General features: G+C 39.2%; 1 protein-coding gene across 4 annotated transcripts; it reads right to left on the bottom strand.

Annotated features, from left to right (window-relative positions):
* Positions 1-2,560: 2,560 nt before the first annotated feature.
* LOC111326598 (uncharacterized) lies at positions 2,561-14,242 on the bottom strand. 4 transcript variants are annotated; one of them, XM_088748446.1, is made up of 6 exons: positions 13,761-14,242; positions 11,918-12,048; positions 6,479-6,620; positions 5,385-5,441; positions 5,010-5,083; positions 2,561-4,337 (listed from the first exon to the last, which is right to left on the bottom strand). In XM_088748446.1, exons 3-6 carry the CDS (start codon positions 6,558-6,560, stop codon positions 3,312-3,314), a joined length of 1,239 nt encoding a protein of 412 aa, XP_088604572.1. In that variant the 5' UTR covers positions 6,561-6,620; positions 11,918-12,048; positions 13,761-14,242; the 3' UTR covers positions 2,561-3,311. The 4 variants fall into 4 exon arrangements, with proteins under 4 accessions (XP_088604572.1, XP_088604573.1, XP_022786356.2 ...); XM_088748447.1 differs by lacking the exon at positions 13,761-14,242 and adding an exon at positions 12,633-12,884; XM_022930621.2 differs by lacking the exon at positions 11,918-12,048.
* Positions 14,243-17,142: the final 2,900 nt, after the last annotated feature.

Here is a 17,142-nt window from a genome sequence, read left to right as displayed (position 1 = left end):
GGTAAGCCCATTTTATTTCAAAACAAGACATTTTTCTCTCTCTTTTAAGGCAAACCGATAACATCCCATACAAACCTTTATAAATATAAAACGTTGCGCGACACGTTAAGAGTCACGTCCGCTTTTGTAGAAGTGAGCTTGGGCTGCCTGTGGTCGAGGGTAAGCGAAAACTGATTGACTCTTTAACCGGATGTAACAGGGTATATCCTTATATGGTATCACAGGAAGTGGTGCTCTTAGCATACGGGAATGTGAGAATCTCTTCGCGCGGGAAATTCCCTTGTGAGGTAAAAAAAGGTAAAGGTCTCTATTTCTCTAAACAACATACGTGTTTAGTTACAATTTTAAGGTTGAAATCAGAAAGGCGCCTCTGGCAGTTAGGCATTTATAGATTATGCTAGCATAATTTTTGGCATAATTCGAGCAAACTGGCATAATTTCTGCCAAGTAGCAATGCTAGCATAATTTGCGCATTTTGATAATTATCAGATCATTTTTGATGCCATTATTTTAAAGTCTTACTTGTTCAACCTTCTTCTGCTGCCGCAGAAAGAGTTTTTAGCCTGCTTTCAGCATCTTTCCATGAGCAGCAAGAGAATGCACTTTCTGACTACTTGCAAGCAAGTGTAGTGCTGCAATATAACAATCGCAGATAAGCTACACGAGAGTATAATCTAGTACCAGTGTGCATGTTAACTTGAACCACATGTTTATTTGAAATTCATTGTGGATTTGTTGCGTTTCTTTCCTGTAGACGAACGGCTTCTAGTTAAAAAATATATATTTTGGACTTATTTGCATTTTTTCAAAGAGCACAATTTAAAAAAACGGTGGCATAATTTGGAAAAAAGAGCATAATGTTAGCATAATTTGGCCAAAAAAAAAAGCAATGCTACTAGCGTAATATGCCACTTTTACTAGCATAATCTATGAAGGCCTACTGGCAGCCGTGTTTAGTCCGTAGCGATTTCACCTACCCACCCAACCCACCTCAGGGAGGACATCCATCACACAGTAATCTCGCGCGTGGGAAATTAACGTCTCCTACCCCAACCCTGCAGGAGACGGGACTTCCATTAATTCTTCCCCATCCGAGAAGACTAGAATATCTAACCATTTCTTGATGTTAAAGAAAGGACGCATATTGTTCTCAATTAATTTTAAGACCCTGAGTGTTGGTCCGGCCGGTATTGAACTCTCGACCTCCAGCACAGCAGTCTGGCGCTCTCCCAATTGAGCTAACCAGACGGCGGTTCCAGAGAATTTACAGAAGCTGCAAACATGTCAGGTAATTTGAATTCGCTGAGAAGTTATTCGCAGCAGCCCTTATAGATGATGCCACTGTTGACGGCAAAATGGCTTGCACGGTCGCGCTTGTCGACGATGCACGGGGTATTCGGAATGCCCGGTTTAGTTCAGAAGTCGTTGACACCTCGTTTCCAGCGGTCACCATTTGAAGTTGCTATTTGAAGTCCATTTCCTTGTCGCGGCAAGTGGCTCAAGTTTCTGATCACCGCGTTGACAATTTCGTGAACAGAGCTAGCAGACTGCACGTTATTACATGCCATGTTTGCAGCTTCTGGAAATCCTCACAAGGGAATTTCCCGCGCGAAGAAATTCTCACATTCCCGTATGCTAATAGCACCACTTCCTGTGATACCATATAAGGATATACCTTGTTACATCCAGTTAAAGAGTCAATCAGTTTCCGCTTCCCCTCGACTAGTTTTTTTTTTTTTCGATGTTAATTGTTCCGCTCCACTGCACTTTTTCGTTGGCCATATTTTCTCGTCAATTTTTAAACCTAAAACCGCATTTTTTATTTTATTTGAAGTAAAGTTTTATTTATTCGACCACACATTTTTAATCTCACTGTTTATTTCTCCAAGTAAGTCAATTCTTTTTTTTAGACTTATCTTTGTCGGCAACGAAACGCCATAGTAGACGGTATTCTGAAAATTCCCCATCTGATTGGTTCCGGGAGTGGGCACTATCTCGCCCGCTCCACTTTTGCCGGCCGGGAAACATTTTTAGGCAAAGACAAAATTTTGAAACACATTTCCCAAAACATTGAAAATTAAGAGTCTTCAAGAAACAGTCAAAGAGAAGTCACTTTGTCGCAATCCTAGCAGAAAGACCGGGCCAAAGAAATCGAAGGCAGAAGATCTTGATGAAGCGAAAAGTCTGACCAATCACGGTTTCCATATCACTGAGAGTGAGCCCTAAAACTCCCGTAAAAATAGCATATATCTGCAGACTTTCGATCACTAAGGACGAGAGAATAGGCCATGGAGAGCGAGCGCACAAAAATCAGAGGGGTTTGAGAGGGAGTGACGAGGGACGGGCGAGGGGAGAGGGGCGAGACAAGTGAATTTGTCCTTCCCTCTCCCCAGGTCCCGCCACTCTTTCCTCGTTCAACGCAGTCAAGGCTGACGGAGCTTATTCTGAGGTTTCCCGATGAAGGGTTGGGATGGTATCTATTAAAACTCCTGGGAGAGACGGGTGGGGAAGTTATATATTGTGACGGACCGATGTGTTGCACAAAACACGGACGAAAATCTCTTTTTTTCTCCCAAATTTTAATGTTAAACGTGAGCCTGTAATCTGACATATTGAAGTACTTTTACTATTAATATTCAAACCCAAAGTATTCTAGTTTCCAGTTTTCAGGAGATCACTAGAAAGACCCATACATACACACATCTTTATTTAACGAGGGTAACATATTAACCTACATAAGTTTTCTAACATATGGCCCTCAGCTCACACGCACATGATGTGTCTCAAGTAACATCTGAGTATTTCAGTACTAATGTAACTGAACTTATTTTCAGGTAATTAAAAAAAAAATGAGAAGGAATGTTAAACGTTACAGCAGAAACAATTCACTGGTAATCAATACTGCAAGATGAATCCTGGAGGATGCCACGATTCTGATATCAAGGAAAAACTTTTCTCGCGGTTTTGAGCAAAAACTGCAAAGGCCAGATCTAGCCAGAACACTTCTTGGAGGGGAGTTAAAAAATCTTTCAGCTATAAAATAAAGCTTTATTAATTAGACTTTGCATTTTAATGAATTCGAGCACTCATGATAATAAAAATGATGCCGATAATAGTAATTTTTAATTCTAAATGACTTGTTCCAAGAGTTCGTCTAGTTAATGTTTCTCGATGCGCTCTTCGTTCACTAAAATAGCTGTTCAGATAGCTTCAGCTGGTTCCCGGATGTCAACGTGGTAAGCGCAGGAATGGCCCGCGGCCTGGCCAGATGAGGACACACAGAATTGCGGTGAAAATTTGCGCTGGTGGTATCATAGATATATGGGTTTTCTTCGTAATGCCTTGGTTCTACCCATCAGTCCATCTTTCATACGAGTGAACGAAGAAGTGCTCGACTTCGGCCGATCACTCGACGAAGACGGCCGAAGCTTTTCAGTCGACTGACTCCGAAGTCTGTCCAATGAAAACGGTCCTTTTGAAGACTGCTTCGGCTTCTCTTCGGAAACCGAATTTTCAGTCCAATTATATGATGAGCGTGATCTTAATTTATCGACGGGAAGAGGCCGCTTCAGTTCGCCAGCGGAGGAACCTTTAACTTTATGAACAGTAAAAGGTATCTTGGGTTTTTCATCATTGAAATAATCACCCGTCTTTTCGGTGGGTGAGTGCAGCTTCTTAGAAGTTGCGCTCTTCACCTTTTCCACGTTAAACGGTCCTTGAGTGCGGTTTTTAGCTTCACTGGACTGAGCATCCTTTTTATTCACGCGGTCATTGTTCTTACTATCAAAGGCATTGGATATACGATTGTTGTTGTTGGTGTTGTTGTTTACTTTGTAATCTTCGCCATCTCCCTCCTCAATCCGTCTCATTCGTGTATGAAATTCAAACGGTCGTGACAGTGCTTTGGAACTGTCTTGTGAAAAACGCCCTAACCGCTTCTTTTTCTCACTCTTTTCAAACGACGGAGTCCTTTTAACAAACGAAGGCACTTTCAAATTTCCAGAATCTTTCATTTTTTCACGACTACGGATAAAACTTGACACTGACTTCTGCACGACTTCTCTGGCCTGTTTATTGTCTTCTGATGTAGTAACTTCATGAAAAGCACAATTCAATTCCATCGAGAGACTTTCCCCTTCCTCATATTTAACGCGCCGAAAATGTTCAAGGTCACACTTGTTGGCCACGATTGCTATGGCAACAGAATCTGCGGTACTGTCCTTTACAAAGCGAGCAATGCGCTTTGCTTCTTCAAAACTGGAACGATCCGTGATAGAGTACAAAATGATGAAAATGTCACCCTGACGGGAAATGAGACTTAACTTCTCGGCCGTGTTCTGCAAACAGGAAAGCACGGTGTTAACTACACAAAAACTCATTGTCATACCTTGCATTACTTTTTCAGCGCTTTTCATTTTCTCCCTTTTCGCTTACTCGAGTTGTCCAGATTTCCGACGTTTGGTCGAGTTAGGTCTTCGATTCTTGATCGCGAAAGAAGCGTGAGCTCATTTGCTGACCAGCAACTGATCATCCAGCCTATGACTGGTAGCTCAATTCATGTATAAAACACTTGTACCAGACGCATTTATAACATAACCAAAGTAAAGCGCGCGCTCTGATTGGTCAATTTAGCGTCCCCCATTTGCCCATGGGTGTACGCTGCTCACGTGAGCAAATACAAAGACTATTTTTCCGCGCGCGCTTGTTTTTTCTGGTCGCGTAAGATTTGTTAAATAAAAGGGAACTCTTTAACTACAATGTATCAATGTTATGTTATAAAACAAATGGTAAACACCACAGCGTACACTATTGAGTTATGGATGCACTTAGGAGGTTTGCTAAGCACTCAAGAAGCTAGAGTCGCTCTCGGCTATCGCCTCGAGCAACTCTTACGCTTCTTTCGTGCTTAGCAACCTCCCGCGTGCATCCATAACTCAATAGTATACGCTGTGGTGTTTACCATTTGTTAATTAAACGTATCTAAAAGACAAAGGAATATGACAACGTACCTCTCCCGCAGTATCCGCGATCTCCAACTCTACCTCTTCATTTTCTGTTTCAATCTGATACTTGTAGGTTCCCTCTGAGAAGGGAAGGTAAAATAAAAATAAAGTGTCACTACTAACATCAATTATTGTCAATCAAATTCTAATATAATTGCAATCTGTAGGCGATCATTCGATTTTGACGAAAGTTTTTTTTCTCAAAGTAAGATAAAATCCGATGTCTGACGGCTTGTTACAAGGATTCAGTTAGTGAAGCGGAGCGCGGAAAAAGTAAACGGCGCGGTAGTGGCGGCAGAGAGACTGGCGCGAGTAAACAGCTTTTTTTATGATTAACTGCTCTAATTCAGCTAAGCTTTTGTTTTGAAATTATCCACTTACCTATTGCCCGGGCATATTCTCCAATAAACCGCCTGGTCATAAACCTTACAATCAGGGCTAGAGGAAAGATCAATTCAACTGGTCAATGAATGCTTTTTATCTAAGCGACCTAGTACACGATGTAAAAACAAACAAACAAACAAAAAAACTGACATTGAAGACATTCTACTGGTAAAAAAGTGGAATGAAAGTAGAGAAAACATTTTCCACACTGGAAAATTGGGCGAATAAAATTTTGTGGAGTGATGATAACAGAGGAAAATTGATTTAAAGAACTCCCACACTTTTGATGAATAGAAAATAATCGAGTAAGAGATTTTGCTGAAAATAAATTTATGTACCTTGAGATAACTTAATCTACGCGCAGTTCAAAATGGTCTCTGTACACCTCTATGAAAACAATGCAAGCTTATTTTAAGGTAAATGAATTTTGTGATGGCACAAAGTTACGAGGCAGCATTTCAAAGAACAATCGAGAGGCCGCATTTAATAATGGGGACTCAATTTATTCTACTAGACTTTGATCGAAAGAAATCAATCATGTGTTGTGATTAAACAAAGACGATCATTACTAATAGCTAATAGAGAGTGCTCAAACGTCAAGTGAATAGATAACTTGACTGAGCTTTTGTCCAACAGGGGCCTTAGAATGACAGATTTTTACAACGAGGCTGAACTAATTAACAAAAGATAAAACTCCATCTGCTTCGAAACACATTTTTTCGAACCACACAGACTCAATTTTTGGCATTTTTAACAAGGCGCAGTTTTCCCATGAATCTAACCCTCTGAGCCTCAGGCTTAGTGATGAAATACTTGAATGGCTTTGAAAAAGCTTAAAATATTCCTAAGGTTTCGTTAGGAAGTATTGCAGACAGTTCCATACAATGAGTAGCTTAAAGAGGCACTGTCAATTCTAAAAACCAAGTGGCCTTTGGAAAGAAAATTCTTTACTCGAATTCAATCACAGCGGACCATAATAAACACTTAAATTCTGAGGTGATTGTCACTGTTATTATCTTAACAATAGAACAGCTCCGACGTGCAATGATAATTAATATGATTACGAGATTGCAAGATGCGTTTTAGCTTACCCGATTTGCCGACTCCAGCCTTTCCCAGTATGTAAGCCTTGGCTGGTTTAATGGATAACTGATTAGGCCTGCGTCTTCTCATGATCTGCGCCTTTCTCGTTTTAACAGTTCACACGGAGTTAATAATAATTACAACCGGCACCTGAAAAGAATTGAAAATATCAAAGACAACAATGAATTCCTAAGCGGATTTGAGATGATACGTCACTTAATTGTGTACAGCGAAAACATTTTCCTACATTTTTCCAGTTCGTCATTTGCAGACCTCTTTGACTTCTTCATGTTTTGTCATGCACCCTTCTTTTCGAGCAGTTCTTGACTATCATTTTAAAAAAAACTGCATGTTTTTTCTTCGCACGAAAATTGTTATTTACAGGTCACTTACAATGACCCTTCAACTTTTAGAAGTGATGAACATGTAACTTCTCCCTTTATTATCCATACATTATCCAACAAATAGGTTATGAGAATACTCAAACTCATCAGGTAAAAATTGTTTTCTTGTACTAACACCAAGTTCTCGTAACTGATTTATAAAGAAATGTGTGTAGCAGCTCGAGGGGAGAAGCGACGATCAGATCTTGTGAGTTATAAACTCCAATTTTCCACATACAGAAAATGAAATCAAAATGCTCCGATTCTGCCCGAGAGAAAAGGTCAAGTTCGTTGTATGGTGCAATTTCCTAAAGAAGACAAATTCAACCCTACTCCATCTTCTTAACTTTTCCAATCTTATTTCTGGATGACAAAAAAAGGAATAATTCTTTTGAATCTAAGCTTGGCTGATCTAGTTGGTTATAATTTACGAACACATTCAAGGACTTGCTCTGAGAGGATTTTAAAAATTCGGACAGAGACGTTGAAATCTCGCATATTCGTTACTGCCGAGGTAAAAAACGTTTTTTGCCTTAATCGCGGTTTTGATTACAGCTTACACTTTTGTTATTATCATCAAAATAACACTTAAGACAAGCTGATTTCCTTTTAATTACAATCATAATGGACCATACTATGGATGTGATAAATTTCATGAATGCCGTTACGGATGACTGAGTTCGACCACTCATCGAATTGATGTTAGTACCTTCCAGAAATTTTCCTTGAAAAAGTTCTCGATAATTACAAACACTTCTAACTGACAGCTACCCGGGTTATTGATTCCCTAATCTTGTTAATCCACTCTGCTATTTGAATGAAATGAAAAAAATTGTACAACCGAAAAGTAAAAAAAAACAACTCAATTCAATGTTTGTTTTGGTGGGAATAAAAACCGTTTAAACAGACATTAACAAAGTGCCGCACGCCCAATGGACAGGCGAAAAGTTTATACAAATATCATAATTTAATTCAAATATCATAATTTAAGTATGATGAAAGACTTTAAATCTATCTTTTGAACATATACGGAAATCAAGTAGTTGTTGTTCGCTAAGAACCTACAAATCTCTTCATTACCTTCCTTGGAGTTGCCCGTGAAAAGAGCGTCACACTTTTATGGTTCGACCATCTTTCAACGATTTCTCTAAGTCTGCGACAGAGCGACTTACTTCAATGGTACATCTCGCCGAATAATGCACGATCTGTGGTGGATATATCCTAGCGATAAGAGAAACGTGCCTCTTGTGATTCGCTACCTCTGCGTAAAGCGTCATATTCAAAGGTCGTAGCAATTAGATAGCTTTAATCTTTTTCAACAGTGGCTAGTCACGTTTGGAAACAATAAATTATATAACTTGCCTACCGGAAAAAAAAGGTACTTAACTCATCGGTTATCACAGAAAAACACACCCAATCTTAAAAGCACGAATCATAATATTTGCACGTACTCATCCGATTTCTATTAAACGGATTTCAAGGTGAAATTCCAAACACTGATTAATGTACAAGTGGGTGCCAAAAAATTGAGATTCTATAACCTCTGAAATTTGATTCTCCAAATCGTTGATGCTTTTGTTATGGTCCTAAACTTTTCAAAGCGGTATTCTTAGAAGAAAGGACCACCAAAAAAGATGTACGATCTCATTTCAGGTCGTGGCTTTAACACTACACTCCTTAAGAGTGACCAGCATCTAATTTCTCCTTTCAATATCACCCCTGAATCACACATTAAGGTCAGGAGAATAAAGGAAATGATCACTAACGAAAGACGCTCTTAATTGTTAAACAAATTCTCCTCGTCAGCATCTCAGGAAATGTGTCGAGAACAGTTTGGAGAATATATGAATACTAGTGTTAAGTTAATGCTCGCTCCTGATCCTCTGAGGCGGAAACTCTCAAAACGAAAAAAATTTTCCAGGATGGAATGGAATCAGGATATATCTTCGTGTGACAACCGAGTTTAACAATATCAAAACATCCTGGACTGCGCACGAAAATCCCCTTCCCGATTCAGCCACACCCTGTAAGAAATTTCCGCTGGTGCCCTCTCACTACAGTAGCATTAAGCATTTAATTTTTAGCTCATTCTTCCACCCTGATACTTTGTAAATCACATAATTATAGAGACGGAGCTTAAACCGTACATACGATAACAACATGTCTAAAATAGCCTTATGATAGGATTAGCAAGTCATTTTCAAGTACATGTTAAGTAGATTCGACCTTCTGTTTTACTTAGCAAAGATGCGGAAAGATAAACACCAGTTTGCTAGAGTATCAGCTTTGTGAAAGCGTTGTCGTGAGTTGAAACACGAGGAGGATTTCACTAACTATTCCGGAAGGTTATTTCAACCACTAAGAAGATCGAGAAGGCCTTTGCCGTTTCGCAGTCCATCGATTGTCGATTGACAACATGCAATTTATTTAGTTGTGCGCGCGAACGTGGAGGCTGGCTGATCGCACATCGTCAATTTTGCGCAAACCATATACCAAATCTATGAAGTAATTATTTCTTCGGATTCAACATCTTTTAAGCTTTACGATGATATGCGCTTTTTATGGTTTTTATTAAACTCGACGTATACACGAACGATTATCTTTAAGACACTCCTGAAGGTCTACAGTATCTTAAAGTCGGCATGAAGTATCATTTTGTTATTCACTGCAGACTGTTGCAAATTTTGAACATTGAGTTGTAGTCAGACACTTTTTATCACTTGGATGATTCATGTTTATGGTAAATTAAGAGCCTCTGGAAATTATCCCTTGGAAGTTTTTTATCCAAAGGACGTTTTTTCTTAAAAGAGTATTTAAAGAGGATGTTTTTACGTACCACCGAGGAGGTTTTTTTATACTGTTTGTATGTTTTAACGTAATCAATCCTAAAACCGCATAGGGCATGATTCTAATGTTTAGGGGGTTCTCGAACCTTAATTTTTTTTTTTTAATTTCAGTTATAGCAACTTGTAATAAAATATATTTCATTTGATCTGTGGATGAAAATCGAGCAAAGAAATGATCTCCGCAGAGACTACAATTAAAAGAATTTCGGAAAAGAGGCCTAAAAATTTTGTAGAGAAAAGTCTGACTTGTGGCTTTTGAAATTTCATATTTTTGTTTACTGTTTCCTAAACCGCAAGCTTACAATGAATAGAAGTTTGGAGTGATAATTTGCAAGCTCCGATTTTGAACTTGAAGTTATATCTTCTAGCCATATAGACTTCGTCTCAAATAATTTTTACGGATCGTTCTATTTTTCATGAATCCACTACGTATAGTTGAAAACAAGTTGCCATTGTGGAATTTACACCTCCATCGCAGAGAAAGTTTGTAATAATGTCATCATCCTTAGAAATCCTCTGAGAAATTTAAGCGTGATGTGAAAATTATCGGTGACTGCATTTTGTGGAAGTGTTAAAACGGGTGATCTCAAAAGTGGTTTACGTAATTTTTCCTTGGGAATCAGGCTGCCCGGGAAGGGTGGGGTGGGGGGGACTTTGTGAAAGTTCGGGTAAGGAGATATACCTCTGAAGAATTCAAAGGTCCATTCTAGGTCTATTCAAGACTTCTGGTTTGAAAAGATACTATGTTAAAGACGATTAATACGGAAAATGTAAACAGTTAGTGATTCAAAACCTTGAAAATCGTACCCTGTTTAGCGATGACGGTCTACGGGTGAAGGCGACATAATGGAGTGTCACACACGACAGCATGTCGAGTGACGCCGCGCCGCCCCTCCCCTCCCCTCACTCCCTAACCCAGGACATCATGCTGAGTGACTCCACATTCTAAGCTGTCAACTGGCTTCAAAAGTTGCGTTCCGTTAAATGAGCTGAGCTATCCTCAAATGCTTGTGAAAATATTTTTTCACTATTTTTAGCTTTAACATGCGCTTGATGCGAAATTGATCGATTTTCATCACGTTTTGGCAAAGAAAATCTACGTATCTTCGTCGGGGAAATTCGTTGTTTTGTGAGACCTATTTCATAATTCTTTTAGCAATTAGGGTTGTCAATTTTCAGTTTCTTCGCTCCGACGAAGGGCTAACGCTCGAAACGTCAGCTTTTGTAATCATTACGGTGGCCAATTTACCATTTCAACTTTGTTGATATATCCAAATTATTTCGTTACTCCCACCGACGCAGCCCCAAACAGTTTCTTTCGAAACTATCAGCCTTTTGTCAATTTTCAAGCGACTCTCATCAGGTAATAGAGACTTCAACGATTTCTGAATCATATCAAAAGCATTACTATGGGTAAATTTTTAATGGCCAGACAAAAAAATCGATTTAAACAGGTTCTAATCTGAAAAACGTGAGCGAAGCTGTGAACGTGTACAAGAGAAGCCTCGATCTCAAGATTTAAGAGAATTGACAACATTCGGATCAAAATTGAATCAGATAATTCCCTTAATAAAAGGATCATCGGCATTGAGGCTAAAAACAAATTTAAAGGAAAAGACATATTTGATCGCCTCATATCAGAATCTCGACATACGGGTACCCGGGTGATATAGAAACTGACATGTTTTCGGCTTGATTTTAAGAACATGCCTTCACGGGCGCGCGCCCAAAGTGAAGTTTTTAGCTTTGATGAATGATAAGACTACTAAGTACTTTCTCAATGTAAACAGTTTACGATAAAGCTAACGAAATATCTAAGAAGGTCTTGTAAATTGAAGTAGAACTCTCGAGTAAGATAAATACATTGACATACACATAGATTCGTGGCACAACATCTCATCGGCTGCAAATGATCTCTGGAGGTTACATCTTGAAGGCGTTTTGCAAAGAGGCATAAAAGTATCTGTAGCGCTCTCGTTAAAACTCTGTTTATGAATTTCTGCTGATAATCGCTCTTAACTCAAACAAAAACGCTTCGAAACGCGAGTGATGAATTTTCATGATCATAACCGGACGAAACTTTGACCACAAACGCTCGTTGACTGCATCAGTCGATCCGGCAATAATTTCCTTTCATAATTAAACACACAAACCGCAAAGTCATTATTACGTCTAGACTGGAACACCTGAACACTACTCTATCGATACACAAAACTACCTCGATTCAGTGTATCCTTGATCTTTTGAAAAAAAGGTCGCTCCCCTTTCCTGCCGGTGTTCCAGGCGAATTCAATGTGGCAAACACCTTCCTTCCTCAGCAGGTGTTTGGCGAAGGATATGAATGGAATCCTGAAAGGTTATTTCGCTAAATTATTTTCTGCTGACAAACCAGATGGACGGACAACTTTGGTAACAAAATTCTGTGTCACCGAAGACAGTTCTCCTTGGATTACTTGATAAGACACATCGCTACTTTGAACATGTTTTCCTCTCGATCCAAACGGTATTCAAGAAATTTACCACCCCGCAGAAAATTCTGGGCGAGACTTTGAAATCAATACTCCTTTTACGAGGCAATCTAAAACTTTTTGTGCCCTGCGTCTATACGAAAAAACAACCATAATTTTTCTCCTTGAAACAATCGCATGTTAAACCTTGAAGGAGCATGCAGTTATGTAGAAAAACCCTCTTTCATTGTGCTTTTCCATCGTCATTTCTTTCTTTCACTGCCACTGGCTGAAATAAGTTGATTTCAGCCAACTTCTGACATAAGAGATTACATATGTGTAAAACTCATTAGCAATATTTCGAGTGGTTGCTTATTTTGATAAACCAGACTCAACGTAATTGCAATTTATTTTTTTTTAATCAAAACCACTTTTAGGTGATAGAAAAGGCAACCGGCTTGTTTCGTAGCCAAAAAAGGCACATACCTTTCGATACTTGGTACTCGTCCGATACTTAATGGGTGAAAACATGTCAATTTCCTGTCATAAATTCGCTGGTCAAAAACATGGCAAGTCTTTTTCCCAACCTTCAGCAGAGCTCTTACGAACGCAATGCAAATCTATCAAAGTTTTGCTCTTCCAGGAGAATGCGGTCTTTGACAATTGTCTCTTTAGGTTATCGTACCATCTGCGAATTTTTAGCAGTGACTTGCTAAGCGTGATAAGCCAGTTTGCGCTTCGATATTCCTCTATGATTTTTATTGCTAAATTTGTCTAATCCTTTAGTATTTTACGTTTTTATTCGATGTTTAATATTTCCTTCCTATGTAATCTGATTTCTCCCTCTTTATGTTGTTTTCCTTTTGCGTACTACGACGACAAAAGAATCTTTTCATGACCTCCAAAGATTATCTTTCCGACTTTTATGTATCTCATATTTTCACCTTACGCAACTGTAAGTCACCTAATTGTCGCAATTTTTATTAGCCTCTTGATCTTTCAATCCGGTTTGGCTGGAAACAAACACACTTCAAATTCATGATTGAGACTTTAAGTAGCGCTATAGGTTTAGCTCGGTCATGACATAAAAGGGCATTGGGATGGGGGAGGAAGGGAGGGGAGGGGAGAGGGGGTGCTAAGTCGAACCAACACTAATTATTTATGCCCAATCCTGCTATGGCCTGAATAAAATCCAGCAAAAATAATTTTTCATCGCCGAAAATGTAAAAAAAAAGGAAAAAAGCTATTTACAAAAACCCGGTTCTAAAGAGTATTGAGTGTCAATTTCAGACCGTACAAACCCCCTCCCCCGGGAAGAGCATTTTTTAAATAATATTTTGGCACACTGACAGAGTCAACTTTTAAAAAAATCATTGTGTTGAAATCATTTTGCCAAGCTTCAATTTTTAGCGACTGCTATTTCAGGGTGATAGTTCGAGGCGCAGATTTAAAAGTCAGCCTATTGGCGGCAGATAAATGACAGTAATTCAGAGATGAGAAACAAATAAGTTAATCCCGAAGACTCTGGAGCTCTTTAGTGAAGAGTGCAATACTTACGCAACTACGAAATGTTTTTCAAGCTCTAAAAATATTGGTAGACAAAAACGCACTCACCTGTGTACAGAAGACACGTTGATAAGCTACAATGATTGATTACGGCTTGTCTGTCAGAATGGACATCGAAAGGTTTCCCGCATCTCCTAAAAACTTCCTCGCACGCAGTATCTGCGAACTTTTGTAATTTGTCCTCCTATGAACAAGACGTGAATAAAATGGCCTTAGCCCATCCACGTGCCAACGTTCCTACGTTAACTTCTCCTCATTCCTCTTTGCGAAACTCAATCTTCTTAATGACATGACTTGTCTGCTACCCACGCCAGCTCGAGAGATAGACGACCAAATGGCCGGACTATTTGAACAGAACACGTTGCATCTTGTTTTTTCACGCGGAAATCTAACCTGGATCGCAGTGTAATACAAAGCGGAATCGATGAATGTCTAAAACACCAGAGTGCGTTCGATCACTCGTTCTAGAACACCCCACCCAACATGCAGCCGGCTGCGTAGTTCTCACAAAAGCGTGCGGTATTAAGCGAGAATAAAATTTAATTTGCAACAGATTTACAATCTTGTCAATTTAGCGCTGGTGTTGAGTATCGGTTGAAAGCTATACTCGCGTGGAGTTTCAGCATTCGAGTTCAGAATTGTTTATTCTCGCGGCAGGAAATGTTTAGAGAGCGTTCGCAAACTCCTTTAGTAAGAATGTGATCATGAACCATTCGTGATGTTAGCCTCCTCAGCTAAATTAAAAGTAAACGATGACAGACCGTAAGTGATCAGATCAAACAAAGCGATTGTAGAAGGGCAAAGATTTATTTTCCGGTATTATTCGTCCCACAGTTTGCTTTGCTAAGGGGGGGGGGGGGGGGTCTTTAATATTTCCGAGCCGGGTTGTTCAAAACACGGTTAACCTAACCTGGGGCAAGTATAAAGTTTTAATTTAGACTTATAGCTCTGCAAAGGAATTATTCTTTGTATTTTTTCCCCATTAGTTTCGAGTCATATTGATATAGAAGTCAACAAAACGCTAGCTCTTATACACTCCTCCTTACAGGAGAAATTAAAGCCAAGGTTAACTTTAAATCCCAAGATTAACGTTAACCCCCTATCGATCAACCCGACCCTGGAGTTTTGTATCGAGATATCGCGATCTACTTCCCAGCCCGTACCCTTTTCAAAATAAAAGTTTGGTCACTGTCAACGCTGTGTATTATACACAGAGTCTCTTTAACCCTTGACTTTCTTTACAATATTAATAAAATATCATGTTGACGAGTAATGAGAATAAAAAAAATATATCACTCACCGAGGGTATTTTTAGTTGATCCACTAACAAATTCTCCGAATTAAGGAGAATTGCTAATAAGATCTCGTGCGTGAATGTTTCTTTTTATGCGTATGATGAAACACAGTACCTTGCTGAAACATAGGGAACTAAAGTGGCGTTATTATAAAAATGGACTGTCCTCTTTACCAACCTTTTAAATTGATCTTTACTTACCTATTTCTAAACCTAACCTCTTAAGAAGTTTATCCTTTTATAAGGAATTATATCGAAAGTAGAGGATTCCTGTGTGGTCCAGTTGTACCTAACTGTCGGAAACTATAGACAATCATTTCGTTGTTGCGTTATGATAAGAAACCGGAAACTTGTGATTATGATCTTTGTTTCGTTTGGGAAAAGGTTGTCTTACATGTTCAGCGAGTTGCAAATGTAATTGCAGAGATTTTTGGTTTTCTAGAATAAAAAGGTGATTTAAAAAGAAATGTGTGTTGGTGCGTTTTCGACACCTCCATCACCACGTGGACCTCCAGTGTGCTCGAATCCCAAAGATAACAAGTGCAAGAGCGTGAATGACGCAAATGTCCTCGCCGCGTACGTGCCAGTAAGTTGCCTTCTCACGATGTGACATTTTCTCACAATCTCCTTACTGTGCTAGCAAAGGTCAAACTGCATACCAAGTTATTAGCTTATCATTATTATCTACCTGGCACGTTCCACATCTTTGGTCTGGTATCCACATGTTCCAAATAAGAACTGTATTGACGAGAATAACGAAAGAGAGAAAAGCACCTGCTGATCCCATCCCAGTCCCCATCAGACAAAAAGTGTCGAGCCGAGCGCTGGATCTGTTGTGGCCCACATCTGTTAGCTTCTCTGCGCGTTTAGCTTGTTTGTAACAGCTGTTTGTTTGTTTCTCCATTTACACTGATACGCGACTGTTTGACAATACACACAACTGAAAGTGTCTTGATCAACTGTTTGTTTGTTTGTTTGTTTGTTTGTTTCCTCAAATAGAATTTTTTGATACGTATGATGCACGATCCTTGCAGTAGATAGCGCTATTTAAGCAATAGCGAAAATCAGACCTGAAAAAAATCAGGCCTGTACGGGATTCGAACCACTGACCCCGTACAGGCCTGATTTTTTTCAGGTCTGATTTTCGCTATTGCTTAAATAGCGCTATCTACTGTGAGGATCGTGCATCATACGTATCTAATACCGCAGTTCAAAATATATGAACTTCATATATTTCATTGTATCTGATTTATCACTTTCACGGGTTTATTACGAATCAACTTAACGGCCTGCTCCCAGTTGGCTTGTTAGCTCAATTGGTAGAGCGCTGCACTAGTATCGCAGAGGTCAGTGGTTCGAATCCCGTACAGGCCTGATTTTTTTCAGGTCTGATTTTCGCTATTGCTTAAATAACGCTATCTACTGCGAGGATCGTGCATCATACGTATCTAATACCGCAGTTCAAAATATATGAACTTCATATATTTCATTGTATCACAATTTTTTGAATTCAACAAATATATATCGACCGAAGCAATGTAAAGTTTGAAATTAGACCTTATTAAGGCAATTTTTAATCATGTCGAAAGTAACCCGGGATTGCTTTGATTTTGCTTGACTTCCCTCTGTGATTGATCCAGAAAACTCGCGCCCCTTTCTCGACCAATCAAAAGCAAAACTAAACCAATCACGACCAGGTCGCCCGCGTTTTTCCGCGCTTTTAGCAGTTTAGTTGTTTTTACTTTGAGTTCTCACTGGCTCTCCAAGGTATTTTCCTCGATCGAAAAGCAAACAAATTTAATTACTGCATGACGTCAATACGATCTCAGACAAAATGAACACCACAAACAATAGACCTGTACTCAATAGTAGAACTGAGAACAAATTAAGCCCTCTTTTCTCAACCTTTTGTCATTGAAATTACTGCAGATAAAGCTAGGCCTTCTTTGAACGCAAATTTATTTGATATTTGCTGCGAACATCTGTGAATTTGCATGAAAATTTGTACTGCGAACTTACATTTTTCTAATGGTATTGTACGCGGTTGATTCAATCATCAATGCTACGGGCTGAAAGCTGCACATAAAACTGGGAAGTAAATGTTTAAACAAGTTTTATTGGGGAAAAGGTCTTTCG

Source organism: Stylophora pistillata, chromosome 2 (genome assembly GCF_964205215.1).
Source record: "Stylophora pistillata chromosome 2, jaStyPist1.2, whole genome shotgun sequence".
NCBI classification, from domain to species: domain Eukaryota; kingdom Metazoa; phylum Cnidaria; class Anthozoa; order Scleractinia; family Pocilloporidae; genus Stylophora; species Stylophora pistillata.
This window is presented reverse-complemented; position numbering and strand designations above follow the sequence as displayed.

Excerpts from the sequence above, each read along its gene's own strand:
- LOC111326598 (XM_088748446.1), bottom strand. The coding sequence starts at position 6,560 with ATGAGAAGACGCAGGCCTAATCAGTTATCCATTAAACCAGCCAAGGCT. Across the intron at positions 5,084-5,384 it reads AGAATATGCCCGGGCAATAG|AGGGAACCTACAAGTATCAG; the intron begins GTAAGTGGATAA and ends TTCCCTTCTCAG. Across the intron at positions 4,338-5,009 it reads TCGCGGATACTGCGGGAGAG|AACACGGCCGAGAAGTTAAG; the intron begins GTACGTTGTCAT and ends TCCTGTTTGCAG.